Source organism: Ursus americanus, chromosome 21, assembly GCF_024610735.1.
Source record: "Ursus americanus isolate L20-20 chromosome 21, mUrsAme1.1.p, whole genome shotgun sequence".
NCBI classification, from domain to species: Eukaryota; Metazoa; Chordata; class Mammalia; order Carnivora; family Ursidae; genus Ursus; species Ursus americanus.
In genome coordinates, this window is record NC_142147.1 from 2,066,671 (window position 1) to 2,081,431 (window position 14,761).

The 14,761-nt window shown below is 53.2% G+C and overlaps 1 protein-coding gene across 2 annotated transcripts in view; it reads left to right on the forward strand.

Annotated features, from left to right (window-relative positions):
* Positions 1–14,761, forward strand: part of ZCCHC14 (zinc finger CCHC-type containing 14) — a 55,974-nt gene that overhangs the window by 34,522 nt on the left and 6,691 nt on the right. Inside the window, exons 4-11 of one of the 2 annotated variants that reach the window (XM_045772802.2) lie at positions 6,351–6,422; positions 9,064–9,173; positions 9,877–9,971; positions 10,054–10,108; positions 11,071–11,350; positions 12,819–12,910; positions 13,563–13,690; positions 14,590–14,730. In XM_045772802.2, the coding sequence (XP_045628758.2) occupies positions 6,351–6,422; positions 9,064–9,173; positions 9,877–9,971; positions 10,054–10,108; positions 11,071–11,350; positions 12,819–12,910; positions 13,563–13,690; positions 14,590–14,730 (973 nt within the window). The remainder of the gene's footprint in view (positions 1–6,350; positions 6,423–9,063; positions 9,174–9,876; positions 9,972–10,053; positions 10,109–11,070; positions 11,351–12,818; positions 12,911–13,562; positions 13,691–14,589; positions 14,731–14,761) is intronic. The other variant, XM_045772803.2, reaches the window with a different exon arrangement.

Sequence of the window (14,761 nt, forward strand, 5' to 3'; positions counted from 1 at the left end):
ACTCACAGCCCAAACTGTGTGTGTTGAATGGTAACTCGAGGCACAAAGGAAAGATAGGGTCAGCGTTAAAAAAAAATCTTACTTTGTTTTTACAGAACACTGTTCATTTGCGCAGCTTAAACTGTGTGCTTGTTTTGTGTGAAGCTGCTAGGGTGCTGCTGACGGCTGTCATTCACGTGTCAGGTTGGGGACTCCTGTCATGCAAGGAAGGGGGACTGCTCGAGGCCATGCACCTTCGGGAGTGTAAGCGCAGGGGCTCCCGCTGGCTGCCGCCAGCGCTGCGCCCCGGAGACAGGAGGGCTGAGGGCAGGCGGCCCGAAGACAGCAGCGGGCCCACCTAAACTTACTCACCTGCTGTCGTGTGAGGTGACTTCCCTTAAAAATCAGCCCCAGTCGGGTTTCTCTGTCGTAGAAATCAACAAGCTAGCCCTAAAACATGTATGCAAAGAACAGAGTAGTCAGAACAGTTTTGAGAAGAATAGACTTGGAAGCTGCACACCGCCTATCTTGGAGACTCGCTATTAGACTGCAGGGATGCTGGCGTGTGGGGTTGCCGTGAGCATGGGGCACCTGTTCACAGGTCGATGCAGAGAGTCCAGGGTTAGACTCGCAGATCAAGGCCGATTGACAGACTGGCAGTTGAGTGAAGAACGGACGGTCTTTTCAACAAATGGCTCCAGAACCCTTGACCATACCTCTCACCTCACATAGAAAACCAAGTCAAAACTGATCATAGTCCTGGGGCGCCTGGGTGGCTCAGTCGTTAAGCGTCTGCCTTCGTCATAAGCTCATATCATAAGCTCAGGTCATGATCCCAGAGTCCTGGGATCGAGCCCCGCATCGGGGTCCCTGCTCTGCTGGGAGCCTGCTTCTTCCTCTCCCACTCCCCCTGCTTGTGTTCCCTCTCTCGCTGGCTGTCTCTCTCTCTGTCAAATAAATAAATAAAAAATCTTAAAAAAAAAAACTGATCATAGTCCTAAATGTACAGCATAAACTGATAAAAGTTCTGGAAGAACGCATACAAGACTGTGTGGCTAGGCCAAGGTGTCTTTGCTACGGCATCAAGAACATGATCCACGAAAGACAAAATGAATACGTGAGACTCGATCAGAGTGTTGAACTTGCTCCTCGAAAGGCACCGTGAGGGGATGGCAGAACAGGGGTGCAGACTAGGAGATATTTGCACGTTGCATGTTCGATAAACAGCTTTCATTCCAAACAGATAAGGAACTCTGACAACTCAGTAATAAGAGAGCAACCCAGTAGAAAATGAGCCAGAGATCTGACACCTCAGCAGAGATGTTCGGAGGGCAAATACCCCACGTGAGCGGATGTTCGGCCTCGCTAGTCATTAGGACAATGACCACTAGAGCCCCAGGGAGGTGGTGCCTTGCTCCTGCGGACTGGCCGGCTGCTGCCAGGGGCGCACACAGCGCTGCTGGGCCTCTCCCCTCGCGGCCCGGCGCGCGTGCTCAAGGGTATAACCTCTTTGCAAGGGAAAGGAATCTCTGGCAGTTTTATAAAAAGTTAATTTCCCTAAAGTATGACCCGTCAGTTCTACCACCAGGTATTAATCCGCGGGAAAAGAAAGCATGTGTTCACACAGATTTGTACGTGAATGTTCACACCAGCTTGATGTGGACCACCCTGAGTGTCCGTCCACAAAGAATGGATAAACACGTGGCGGTTCCATAAACGCCGTGGAAGACCACCCGGAGTGGAAAGGACTGAGCTGTTGTTACACCAGCAATGTGGGGAAGACTCAGATAATGACAGTGTGTGAAAAAAACCAGACCCTTTGCCAAAAATGATACATGGTGTGAGTCCGTTTACATAAAACCGTAGGAAATGCAAACCGTTTAGAGTGACGGAAGGCACACAGTGGCTTTCTGGGGAGAGGAGGGAGAAACTTTTGGGGATGATGGACATGTTCGTGGCATTGATGGGAGTGATGGTTTCCTGGATGTAAACATTGCCCAGACTTATCATGCTATGCCCTTTAGACAGGTGTGGTTTATCGTCCGTTATCACTCAGTGAAACTTAAAAAAAAAAAAAAAGGTTACCTGAGACGAAGGCTTTCCTTTTGTCCACAGAACCCCAATTAATGAAGAGTAAATAAATTGTCCTTTAAGGTGTCTTTTGTATGTGGAAATAAACAGCTACCCTACCGGGACCAGAGCCATCGAACACCTCAGGAGCGTCGGCCGCGATGGGACGGCACTGCCGGCCGCAGAGGGGGCCACAGAGAACCCTCTCTCCTGCCGGCCTCCATGGCTGCCCACCATTCCCTCAGTCCTGTCCATCTCTAGTTTCACTTTTCATGGATCAGTGTTTTCCAGATACAGATGAAAGGCGTGTTGTACAGGAAAGCCCGCGGGGCTGCTTCAGCACGCTCCTGTACGTGAACGTGTCCTGCAGATAGGGGTCTGCGCTTTTCCCGTTCTTGTCCCTGGGGTTGGCCGTGTTGGTACTGGAGTCGGAGCTGCTCCTTACTGGTTCCTGAGGGGTCAGACCGGAGTGCGGGGAGCGAGTGGCTGCACGTACAAAGTCAGCGTGGAAGTATGCACGTGTCAAGTGTCCCGAGTTTGCCCGTTTTCCCAGATTCACTGTTGAGAAACTGGAATAAGTAAAATCTTTTTTAAATAAAAATATTTCTTGTTCAAAGTGAAGGATAGAGAGGGAAGATATCAGAAGATGACCCAAACCCTTGAAGCACTTTCTAGACTGTAGAATTTTAGCACCTTAACTGTAGGACAATGCTATTCAAAGCCATTCTTTCTGAAGAACCCAGCCATTACCTTTACCTTAGTGCTGTATCTTTTCCTTGAAAGTTTTATTTTTTCATTTCAAAATAATCTTAACTGCTCTGAATATCTTATAGCCATTAGCAAAGATGAGTCTTGACAGCTATTTTTTAAATTTAATTTCGTTTTCATCAGCTGTTCTTGCAGAGTTTGGAGTCCAGTAACTCTGCGAACATTGCCAAGAGCAGCAGGGAAGTGTGTGTTTTGACAAGCACCTCAGTGGTTCTGTGGGGTTCGTGTGACTGCATGAGGGTTGCTGGTCCCGGAGCCACCTGGCGTGTGCTCAGGGCTCTCCCTCGAGTCGTCTCTTTGTGTTTCCTGGTTTGTTTTTTGCTTAGGGACAAGTGTTTAGAAATGACTTCACCCCAAAAGCCCTTTGATTGTCTCAGAGTCCCCCCATTGTGCTCAGACAGGCTCAGAGTCCTGTTGGTTCCATCTCAGAGCTGTGATTCTGCTCCCACATGGACCCGATGGCCCTCGGTGGGCCCCAGCTCTCCCCCTCATCCCCACCTGCGCGGCCCCTCCCTCCTTACAGGCGCCATCCCCTGTTCTCAGGTCTTATGTCATCCTCTGTCTGGTAGCTTCTTAGAAGGGCACTTGGGAGGTCCTACTTCGAGGCCTTCCATGTCTGGACATGCCTTTACCCACCCCACCCCGACATATGACTGAGAAGGAGGCTGGGCTTCGCTCTTCCTCAGGGGTCGGGGAGCGCTGCTGACTTCCCACCTCCAGATCCCGAGCTCTGGCACTTTTGACGGTTTCCTCAGTCCTGGGTGTTTGCACACTCCTCACCCGTGCTTGGCTGTGGGTCTGTTTTCGTCATTGTGTTGGGACTCGGTGGGCCCTTTTAACCTGAAAACTCAGGTCCATAATTTGGGGGCCCCGTCCTGATTGCTCCCTTTTGGGTTTCCTCTGCTCTGTGTTTCTCCGTGTCCTTCCTTTGGAAGTCCTGCTGTCTGCATATTGGACCTCACGCCTGGTCCTTTGTTTTATTTATTTTTTTCTGTTTTCTTTCCATTTGATGTTTTGATCTCCTTGATGGAGGACTGCATCATCTCCCCTCTTCATCAGTGGAATTTGTCACTTCTGTCCTGGTTTTAATTTCAAAGAATACTTGTTCTCTGACAATTCTTTTTTCATAGCATCCTGTTCTTGGTTATGTTTTTCTTTTCTTAGATCACTGAGAATATAAATGATAGTTTTTAGTCTTTTAAAACCGTTTTCTTCTCCACACATGGTTTGTGTTTCCGCCTGGCTGCCTTGAGCTCTTCGAGGCCCGGCGCTAGGTGTTCTGGTGCCGGGCCGCGGGCTCACGTCCGTGGTGCGGCCTGAGCCGTGGGCAGGGCCTCTAGCTGGGCTGCTCCCTGTGCAGAGAGAACGTTCTGCTCCCTGTGCTCCAGAGTAGCGTGCTGTGGGGGACGTGGGGACGTTGGGGGCAGAGCTGACACGTGAGTCAGAGGACTGAGACGTGGTGTGATGAGTCCTAAGTATCTGTTTTGTGCATGTTCGGCTTTTTGTGTGCACTTAGGGTAGTTTATGCTCTGGCTTAGTGAGGCCCTTGATGAACAGGTACAGGCGATAGGAAACCGCACTGCCGTCGTTCCTCTGGCAGCTTTTTTCTTGGTGGTGCGTAACCTAATGGGGTGGCTTACAGTTGGTGCCGCCTCGGATTTGACAGGACGCGTGTAGCATGTCCATGCTGTGTGTCCTTGCCCCTCCTGGGGCCCGTCCCCTCTTCTGGTGCGGGGGCTGGGCCTGGCGGGTGAGGCCGAGGGTGAGTGTGAAGGAAGCCTGCGTCCGCTGCAGAGCGTGGTGGTGCTGACGTCAGCCCGGGACCGAGCCCTTGCTTTCTGTCTGCCTTGGACTGAAGTGTCTGCTCCTTTTGGAAGTAAAAGTAAAGCATCAGGAGGTGACAGCCTGTGGTAATGGTGCAAGGACATCATCGTCGGGGAAGCACGTTGTCTGTTTGAACATAACACGCTCCGTCTGTGCTACGCTTGTTTCTTGGATGTTGGGTTTCGTGTTTCGTGGGCTTTAAGATGCATTCATGCCGTTGAATGTGGACGGAAAGAGAATCGGGTTTTGATCCTGGTGTAAGAGTCGCAAGGAAAAGAAGAATCTTCCACCTCGTGCTGCCCTGTGACAAACAGGAGATGTCAGCCATGCTTTGGGTCCAATATCTAAGGACCAGAAAGTTTCCGCCTTTAATCATAGGTGGCGCTGGTGTTTCATCGGGGGCAGCTTGCCCCAGACTTGTGTTCAGTGCTGTCGTGAGATTTTCTCCGACGAAAGGAGGGGGGGTTCTGCAGCTGGGCGCAGGTCCATCTGGGCGGCGGGCCGCGTTCATTCCGGGAGCGCCTGCGCCTGCCGCGTCGTGTAGGTGTCCCCGGGCTCCTGGAACTCGGAGATCGCGGAGGAGCCCCCTTTCCTCTGCTGGCTTGTGTTTCTTGGGAGCTCGAGGAGATGGCCACCTTCGCAGGTGTTCTGTGGTGTGGCAGCTGTGGGGACGGAAGGGACTCACGTGGGGTTCAGCAGAGCAAAGGGGCCGTGGCGTCTGTCAGCAGCCACAGTGGGCTGTTTTTCGGAAGGCGCGGACGGGTGGCGGGAGCCAGAGGGGTCTTCCAAACCGCCACGCTCCATCTGCTCCATCACTTCAGATGTAATGCTTTCTTTTTGATCGTTTCACTTCGTGACTTGAAGCCCTCCGGTGGCTTCTTCTGGATCTGAGGGCCAAATCCTGCTTCATGGTCTCATCCTTCTTGTGGCCCTCCTGCCTGACCCCTGCTCGCCTCTAACTGGGGTGGAGTCCCTGCTTCCCAGCCCAGCTCCCGCCCTGCTCCCATGTCTGAGTGCCGCCCCCCCCCACCAGCCCTTCGCGCCCCGAGGTGGTCAGGAAACACTGGAGAAGCACTGGGAAGATGGAGGGAGGAGAACTCCCTCCAGGACACCTGCAGTCCATCTGAGGGGACTGGCTGGGACGCAGTGATGACGTGAGGCCGCCCGCCCGCCACATGCAGCGCGGAAACGCAGCCGTGTGCTCGGGTCTCGGGCACGCCTGGCGCGGTAGAGCCGCTTGCAGAGAGCCCTTTCTGCTTTCTCCTGAGGTTTCCGCCCGCACCCCCGCCGCGCCCCTAGTGCTCACTGCCCCGGCCCCCTGTTCTGTCAGGTTCCCGAGGGCGGGGGCCTTATCTCATTTTCAGCTGAGAGGGGGCCCCCTTGAGGACGGTGTGCACTGGCACACACAAGCAGTTGTGCTCGTCGGTGACTGCGTATAACTTTGTGGAGTAAGCCTCAGACTCCATGCTTGAGTAATTTGGTGAGATTTGAATAATTGCACAAGACAGGAAGTGCAGCTTAAAGGACTTATGTGAACTTCTTTCTCATGAGTCGGGGGATGTGAACTACCCCATTCCCAAGGCGCACGCACTTAGGGCTCAGCATGCTCACTGCACCTTGCCCGGGAAGACTCCGTGGACAGGTGTGTTGTGAGGGACGTACGTGGCGTCTGTTTTTAAGGTTTGTTTGTTTGTTTGTTTGTTTTTAAGGTCTTGTGGTCTGATTCTTCAGTAACATCAGTAACCAAATCTTCCTCTGAAGTGACTGAATTTATTTCAAAGGTAAGGTGATTAAGGGCTCTTACAAAACTAAAAGGCTCTCGATAATATTGCAGAGTGATTTCAGTGGCAGAGCAAGTAATTCGTGCACGACCATGAAAACATGGTCCTCGATGCCACGATCTGTGCTCCTCGCACTTGTTGGCAAAGAGAAGAGGCAGGACGCTGTGACCTGCACAGGCGGCTGAAGGGTGTTTGCTTCGGTTCCTCTGCAGCCAAGACAGAGAGAGTCCAGTCCCAGCTCCATCTGTTGTCCATACTGGGTTTTCCTGTTCATTTTCTGATTGCTTCAACAAATGTCATCTAAACAAAAGGTTCCACTACTAAATAAATACCACTTTCCCTACGTAGACACGTGTCCTTACCTGCATACCTACATACGGACCTCCACAGTTAAAATGTGTTTGCCGCCCCCTGGCCCGGGCCATCACGGTGAACCGCTGTCTTTAGCCAAAGCATCTGAATTAGTCCCCTTTGTTTCATGGACTGACATATCGAAAGTGTCTCCAAAGCGAGTCTGAACGTTCTCCCTATAAAATCAAAGATGTAATTCTGTAGGAGAAGATCCAGCTGATGGATCATATTTTAAAAGCTTGGACAGAAGTTGTTTGCTCATGCCTACCCTCTTGGCCTGTCAGCCATGCTTTCTGGGAGTCCTGACCTTCCCGTGGAATTCACGTTTTCCCCTGTGACACCGAGAATGCCAGATTTCCTCTCCCGCGTGCCTCGCCTCTCTGTCTGTAGAACATTCATTGCTCTGGACTGCGCTGACGCTGGCGGGAACTTTGCCCCCACCGGGTGCTGACGGTGCTTCGTGTTCACCTGGCTTTGCGTTCTCTGACCTTCCTGGATATCTAGTTTGTTGTCTCTTATTAATTTTGGACAATTTGTCCCCATTATCTCTTCAGATTTTTCTTCTGCCCCCTCTCGCTTGCCTTGGGACTTGCGCTCCGCGCACCTGGACCTTTGACATTGTCCACAGCTCTTGGGTGCCCTTTTTGTTTGTCTTGCTCTTTTCGCTGTGTGTTTTGGTTGGACGATTTCCGTTGCCCTTTTCTCAGGATCGCCGACGTCCAGTCCGCAGCTCTGCCCAGGCTGCCGCTAGCCTGTTTTATGTGCTGAGCTCTTCATCTCTGGGACCATGGTTTTCTGTTGTTCTGATTTCTTGTTTTTCTTAGCTTTTCCATTTGACACATCTTTTAATAAAGTTTCCATCTCTCTGCTGAGGTTTCCCATTTGTTGTTGTGCATGTTGTCCGTTTTTTCACTAAATCCTTCAGTATGTTAATCATAGTTGTTCTGTAACCCTTATCTAATAGTTCCAGCATCTCGTTATCTCTGAGTTTGGCTCTGACGATTATCTTCACGATACTTTTCATTCCCTCTGACTTGTTTTCTGTATCTTGTAATTTTTGACTGAATATTAGACATGATGTTTAGAAAATGTGGAGACGGAGGGAAACAGTGTATCTGCCCGGAAATGGGCATCCTGCTGCTTCTCTCAGGCCCTCAGTGGGGTCCTCGGTTTGGTCCCATCAGGAGTTGAGCTGGGTTTGGGTTTTGTTGCTGCTGCAGTTTCCTCCAGTGTCCCCGAGGGCTGCAGGTTCCCTCCTCTGGTGGAGGGTGGCTGGTACCTTGAGCCTGGGGAGAAGTTCCTCTCAGTGGTCTGGCTTCACCCTTGGCCTTTAGCAGTCCTGTGTGTCCATGGCCCGGAGGGGCTCTCCCTGCCTCCCTCCCCCCACCCCACCCAGGAGACTGCGGTTGCTTGTTGCCTGGTGAAGACTTGTGGTGGGGGTGGGGCGTTCTCCGTCCTCCTGGTCCAGCCTCAGTCCCAGGCTCAGGGCCCTGGGGGGCTTTCTCGGCATCCCTGCCCCTTTCTTCCCCAGCAGCAGCTGACCTCCTCTTTGTACTTGTACAGTATCCTCAGCCCAAGATGGCTTTTGCCCTTTCTTCAGGGCTGGCAGGCTGTGCTTGAACCTTCCCCCAGAAGCAGGGTGTCTTTGCCCGTGGCCTTGTGCCAGGAGGACTCCCTCCCCTCCCACGGAGGCAGGACAGTAGTGCTTCTGCTGCATCCCCAGAAACGGAGGGTCTTGTCCCTCCCCAAGGGGCAGCCAGGCCCCACCTCTGCTGCCCTGCAGGCTCTCTCCAGTCTCCTGTGGAAGCGAGCTTGGGAAGGGGAGCACCTTCCCCTTGTGTCTGGGGCTCTCGGCTGACCGATGTCTGGCCCACACTCAGCCTGCGGGAAGTGTCCATCTTCTGCCCTCTTCTGCCTGCTGGCATGGCGGCCACCTCTTCCTCATGTTCTGCCACCTCAGAGACGGGTCATGTGTCTTGTCTCTCCTTGGAGGGGCAGGGTCCCTCTTGAAATTCCGTTCATGTGGTGACCTTGCAAGGGGTTCCCGATGGGTTCACGAATGGGTGCGCTCATGTAGGCTGTGGAGGTTTTTACTAGTGCTGTGGTGGGTGCCATGTTCTTTCATGGCTTTCCACGTTCTGAGTGGAAGTAGAGCCGCAGATAGCTGAGAGCAGGGTGGGTTGTAGTGTCCTGCAGGTGTCAGCATCTAGTGCCTGCCCGTCTCTCAACCAGAAGAAGCCCGTGTCAGGTGAATTTTGACAGGCGTCCGATGCTTTTCCGTCTCTTTCAGTTACCCCAGCTGTACCCTGAGGAAAATCTGGAGAAGTTCATTCCTTGCTTAGCTGGCCCAGATTCCTTTTACATAGAGCGAAACCACATGGATCTGGAAGCGGACCTGAGGTAAGGCTGCCCCGCACCTGCTGGCCTGTGTGGCGATGTGTGGCGTGGCCAGAGCGGTGCACGCCTGGGCTGCCTGGTCATCCCAGCAGTCTGGGTCTCTCTGTTGTCCCTGGGGACTTTCATCAGTTATGGAGAGTTTGGTGGAGCTGGTAACATAGGCATGATTTTGAGGATATGAGTAAAGGAGTTGCACGGTACATACCACTGCTTCATGTGATTTTGACAGTCTGATGAAATAAAATCCAGCTACTGTTTCTGTCCCATAGTGGAAAGTTGAGACTGTTGGAGGACAAAACTAGGGCCCGATAAAGTCCCAGGAGCCGGGGTCTCCTGGCCGTTGAGCACACCCTGCATAGGTCAGTGGGCAGAGGGGGCAGGCCTGCTTCCTGGGTCCAGGCCCGGCATCCCAGCACCGGTGACTGGGATGCGGCTCAGCAGCCGCACGCTGCAGGAGACAGCGGTGGGCCCGACTGTGCTCTCGTACCAGCCCGCTGCCCCCCGCACAGGGCGATGCGGTGGGTGTGGGGAACCAGTAGGAATCAAGACAGGAACTGAATCAAAGCAGGGAGAATATAGGTTGTGGCACTTCCATTTACTTTTTTCTCTCAGGGTATTTCTCTTAACTGAAAATTAAAATTTCTCTCCATTAGTTTTTGGTAATAACCATTTTAATGCTGATAAAACCACTTTGTTTAATTTTTAGGTATTTGGCTTCATTACCTTCTCACGTACTAACACATGACCACGTTAAGAAGTTTTTCAGCACTCCATCTCCTACCCAACAGCTTCAAAGTCCAAGTGAGTTTGTGAAATGTGATTACGGAAAGACAAAAACATCTTTATTGTCTGTAAACTTCATGACATTTATCTTAACTTGCAGGTCCGGGCACCCCTTCCATCTCTAAAGTGGGTACCATGATGGGCGTGTCTGGAAGGTGAGGCGTCCTGTGTAACCACATTTCCCATCAGCATAGAGGTTACTTCTGACTGTGTGTAAATAATTGTTTGTAGAGTGAAGTCATTTTTGGTCTTGGTCTTGAATAATATTGTGAGGGAATTGGATAGAGATACTGCAATTTACGATTTCTCCATGTAAAAAAAGAAATGGTTCTCTGAGCCATTGGAGTTGGAATTCCCAAGGACCCTTATTGCAAATGCCAATTTCCGGGCCCTGTGCATCCTAGGAAAGCAGAATTTCACAAAATCTTCATTTTTACAAGCTCCCAGGGAGCGACTGTGCCCATGAGGTGGCAGAGTCACTGCTCCAGTCAGCAGGAGTATGACGGTGCCTGTGGCGGTGCTCGGGTGACAGGCTGCTGTGACGGTGGGCCAGCATCACAGACAGTGGTATGCACTGCGGACGCTTACGTGAGATGCAGTCAGGTGGGGGGGCTTCCTGTACCCCGGCCTGCTGCGAACCGAGTCCACCGTAAACATCGGGGGTTTGCAGTCGGCGCTGCAGGGCCAAGGGCAGGACGCAGAATTCCGAGTGTTCCATGCAGCCTGCTGCTAGGACTCGCTGTCACAGGAAGTTCATTCAGAGATTAAAGATTTAGGAGTCTGTTGAAATCGATGATTTTCAGTGTCGGGCTACGATGGAGTCACAGAAACCTGGCAGCTCCGCCAGAAGCCCGGTGGTGGCACACCCACACGTACTCACAGACGGATGTACACACGTGCCTGCTCGCAGGCTCGTCCCGCAGATGCACCTGGACACATGGGTGCACATCCGTGTACCTGGGCACACCCACCCACAGCTCCGGGGCACGAAAGGGCTCTGGTGCTGGCAGTGGGCACGGCCTCGGATGCAGCCCAGCACGTGGCAGCTGCCCACTGCCCACCCGGGTGTGGTGGAGGCTGCGGTCCTGTGACGACCACCTCTCTGCTGTTCCCATAGGCCTGTGTGCGGCGTGGCCGGCATCCCCTCCTCTCAGAGCGGCGCCCAGCACCACATGCAGCACTCGGCCAGTGCGGCCGCCTTGCCCCACTGCTCCCACACGGGGGGTGCAAGCGCCGCCCTGGCCTACCGGGCCCAGATGGACACCTCGCCCGCCATCCTGATGCCCTCCAGTCTGCAGACCCCTCAGCCCCAGGAGCAGAACGGGATCCTCGACTGGCTCAGGAAACTGCGCCTGCACAAGTACTACCCTGTCTTCAAGCAGCTGACCATGGAGAAGGTATGTGGGTGACCAGGCAGGCAACGCGGAGTCCTCCTCCGGCCGCATTCCTGGAGGGCTGGCGTTGGGTGTCCAGACTGTCCATGATGGGTGCCTGTATGGGAGGGTCATACAGCTGAAAGGAGTAGATGAATTTGATGTGTCTTCCAGGCAGTCCTACAAAGATTTTTTTTTTTTAAGAGATAGAGGGGGTGGGGGAAGGGCAGAGGGAGAGAGAAAAATCTCAGACAGACTCCCTGCTGAGCGCAGAGCCCCCCAGGGCTGATCTCAGGACTTTGAGATCATGATCTGACCTGAAATCAGGAGTCAAGAGCCGGGCGCTTAAGGGACTGAGCCACCCGGGCGCCCTGGAAATTAGTGATGAACATTTTTTTGTTGTTAAAGAAAATTCTGGAATTTCTGAAGTCTTGGCGTCCCCGAGAAAACTAAATTTGACCCATGGCCATGTTTGAGCTCTGATGCCCCCTGCTGGATACAGTCACTTGGTGCTTTTATCTCTATAAAAATCTTGTGTCCAGAAATCTACAACTGAACCTAGAAATCAAGCTTTTAGTACATAATAAATAGCTTCTAGGTATATTTGTAATACTCTTGGCTTAGGATTCATAAACCCTAAAAAACAACAGGTATTGCTAACTTTGTCTCATGATCAGTTTAAAGTGTTGATGTACTGTAGGGGTTGAATTTTGCCATAAAGTCACAGATCGCATTATGAGCTGTCGTGGGAGCCAGCGTGTTGTGTCTGCTGGGTGGAGGACCCCCGGGTTAGCTAGCCCTTCAGTTCAGGTGCGTCTGCTTTTCCGGATCGTTTGCTTCCCAACAAAGTTGGCTTTACCCTAAAATGGTGGTGATTTTGAGACAAAAGAGCAGTGAAGAGTCCTCCTGTGTGCGGGAGGACAAATGGCTTGCGTCTGAGGGGTGGATCCCTGGGCAGGAGGGGACACTTCCGGAGACCCAGACTCCGTAGAAGGGGAAGTTGCCAAGACATTTTCTTTAGTCGCCTGCCTGCATAGCGCAGACCTTCCAGGTGCCCTGTCCCTTCCAGGCAGTGTGCAGAAGGCCCGGTGCACGTGGCCTGTGAGCCTCATATGCGAAGAGAGCATTTCATATTTTGAACGAGGGACACCACATCATTTAGCAATGGACTGTTCAAGGCTTTTTTAAAGATTTTATTTAGGTATTTGACAGAGTGAGCAAGAGAGAGCGAGCACAAGCAGGGGGAGCGGGTGAGAGAGAAACGGGCTCCCGCTGAACAGGGAGCCCAATGGGGGGCTCCACCCCAGGACCCTGGGATCATGAGCTGAACTGAAGGCAGTCACTGATCCCAAGACTCTTATTAACCAGTTAGGTTTGATCTGTCTGTGTATCCTCCTGGTAGAATACATTTATTAAATTGTACTCCAAGGTCTTTGTTTTCAGAGTCCTAATTGATTCTCGGTAACTTTGTACTGTGTTTCTTCTGCGGAAGTTTCTGAGCCTTACTGAGGAAGATCTAAATAAATTTGAATCCCTCACAATGGGAGCGAAGAAAAAACTCAAGACCCAGCTGGAGCTGGAGAAGTAAGTGGGAAACTGCGAAACGTCTGTCCCTTTTCATCCCTGATGTACTGAGTGTGGGATCTGTGGGATGTCTCAGTTGGATGGGGGCCCCCACATGTGGGGTGACAGTCGGGTGGCCTGGAGAGTGAAAGAATTCACCTGAGGCGGAACAAAGGAGACAGGTGTGTTAAGAGGCTGTCAGGAGGCCACGGGTGGGGCTTTATTGAAAGAGGGAAGGTGAGGACGTGTGGACTCTTCCCGTTTTTGGTAACTGTGCTGGTTGTAAGCAGCGCAGTGGTGGTCTGGGGCCCAGGGATATTCCGAGGTGGGTCACGTCGTGGGCCTGTGTTCAGCCAGGGGTCGCTCCGAAAGCGCCCCTACACAGCACAGGGCCTGGCTGCACTCGCCGCTGATGCCAGGGATTGCGTTACTTTGCTTGGCAGAGCTCTGCGCCCGCTTTTCCAGTTGTACGGACGTGGTTGGGTGTGCGAGGAAAGGCCCCTCGCAGCGAACCCGACAAGGCGGAATGCGCTGTTTTCCACCTCGGAGGGCATTTGGAGGCGGTCACCTTTGGGTGGAATCTGTGCACTAGAGCAGAGCTTGGGAGACTTGAAAAGCTTCTTTAACAGAAGACCTGAACACTCACTTGTTCACGTGCTGTCTTGTTGCACAGGGAGAAGTCCGAGAAACGGTGCCTGAACCCCGCAGCCCCACCCCCGGTCACCAGCAGCGGAGTGGCCCGCGTCCCCCCCACCAGCCACGTCGGGCCCGTGCAGACCGTGCGGGGCACGCACGCCGCAGGTGGGCGAGGGCGGGGTGGCCTTGATGGGGGATCACGGGTTCTTCCTTTTGAGGGTAGTTATTAGACCGCAGACCATACACAGACTCCTGCCATTTGCCTATTTTTAGAATTTACAATTACTGCTCATTATTTTAGCTTTTATCATTTCTACCGTTAAAAAATAGAAGGGACGTTTGGGTTAGAAGCTGGAGACCGGTGACTCTCCTGAAGTTGTTTGGGTTAAAGAATTAGATCCAGAAGCTACATGGCCAGAGAGAAAGAGAAGGAAGTACCCCAAACGAGGAAGATACTCTTCTTCCCCAGGAGGGTGCAGGCAGGTCCTGTGTGGGTCTTCGCCTCGAAGGTCCATCTTGAAACTCCCCGGCGTGTGTGAGCGTGGCTTCCCTGTTGCGCAGGGCCTGGGCTTTAGCTGTTCGCCTCCGCAGATGGGCGTAGGACGATGGGGACAGCTGGCCCGTCGTTTTCTTTACACTGTGGAAGTATCAAGAGTAACAGGAAGCCAGGGAGAAAAACATGCAGTGTATCTTTTTAGTGGTTATTTGACTAAAAGGTCTTCCGTCCCTTGGCCTCATAAAATGGGATGTCCCTCAGTGTTGGGAGGGGACTTCTGTAGCACCGTGGTGGCCAGGGGACCCTTATCTCTTCTCGTCCCACGTGTGAGTGGGGAGGCATTGCAGCACCGGGCCCAGAGCCTGGCTGTGCTCACACCTGTGAGCGGCCAGCTGTGGGGCCCCCGGCAGCCGTTTCCTCTGAGTCTCCGGGTCCTGTCTGAAGCGGGAGTGACAGCACCTGCCTCCCCGGGGCTGGCGCTCGGGTCAGCGGGGCCGACGTGCGCCGAGCGGGGGGAGGGCGCGGCAGGCGTTGGCCGGCACGACCCATGTCGGCCCCTTTTCCGCAGCGCTGCGGGTGGAGGTGGAGCAGCCCCCTCACCAGACGGCCCGGGAGGGCAGCTCCTCGGAGTGCTCCAGCTCCTCGCCCAGCCCGATGGGGGTGCAGGCCCGGGAAGAGAGCTCGGACAGCGCCGAGGAGAGCGACAGACGTAAGGACGCCCGTCCTGGTGCGCGCTCTGC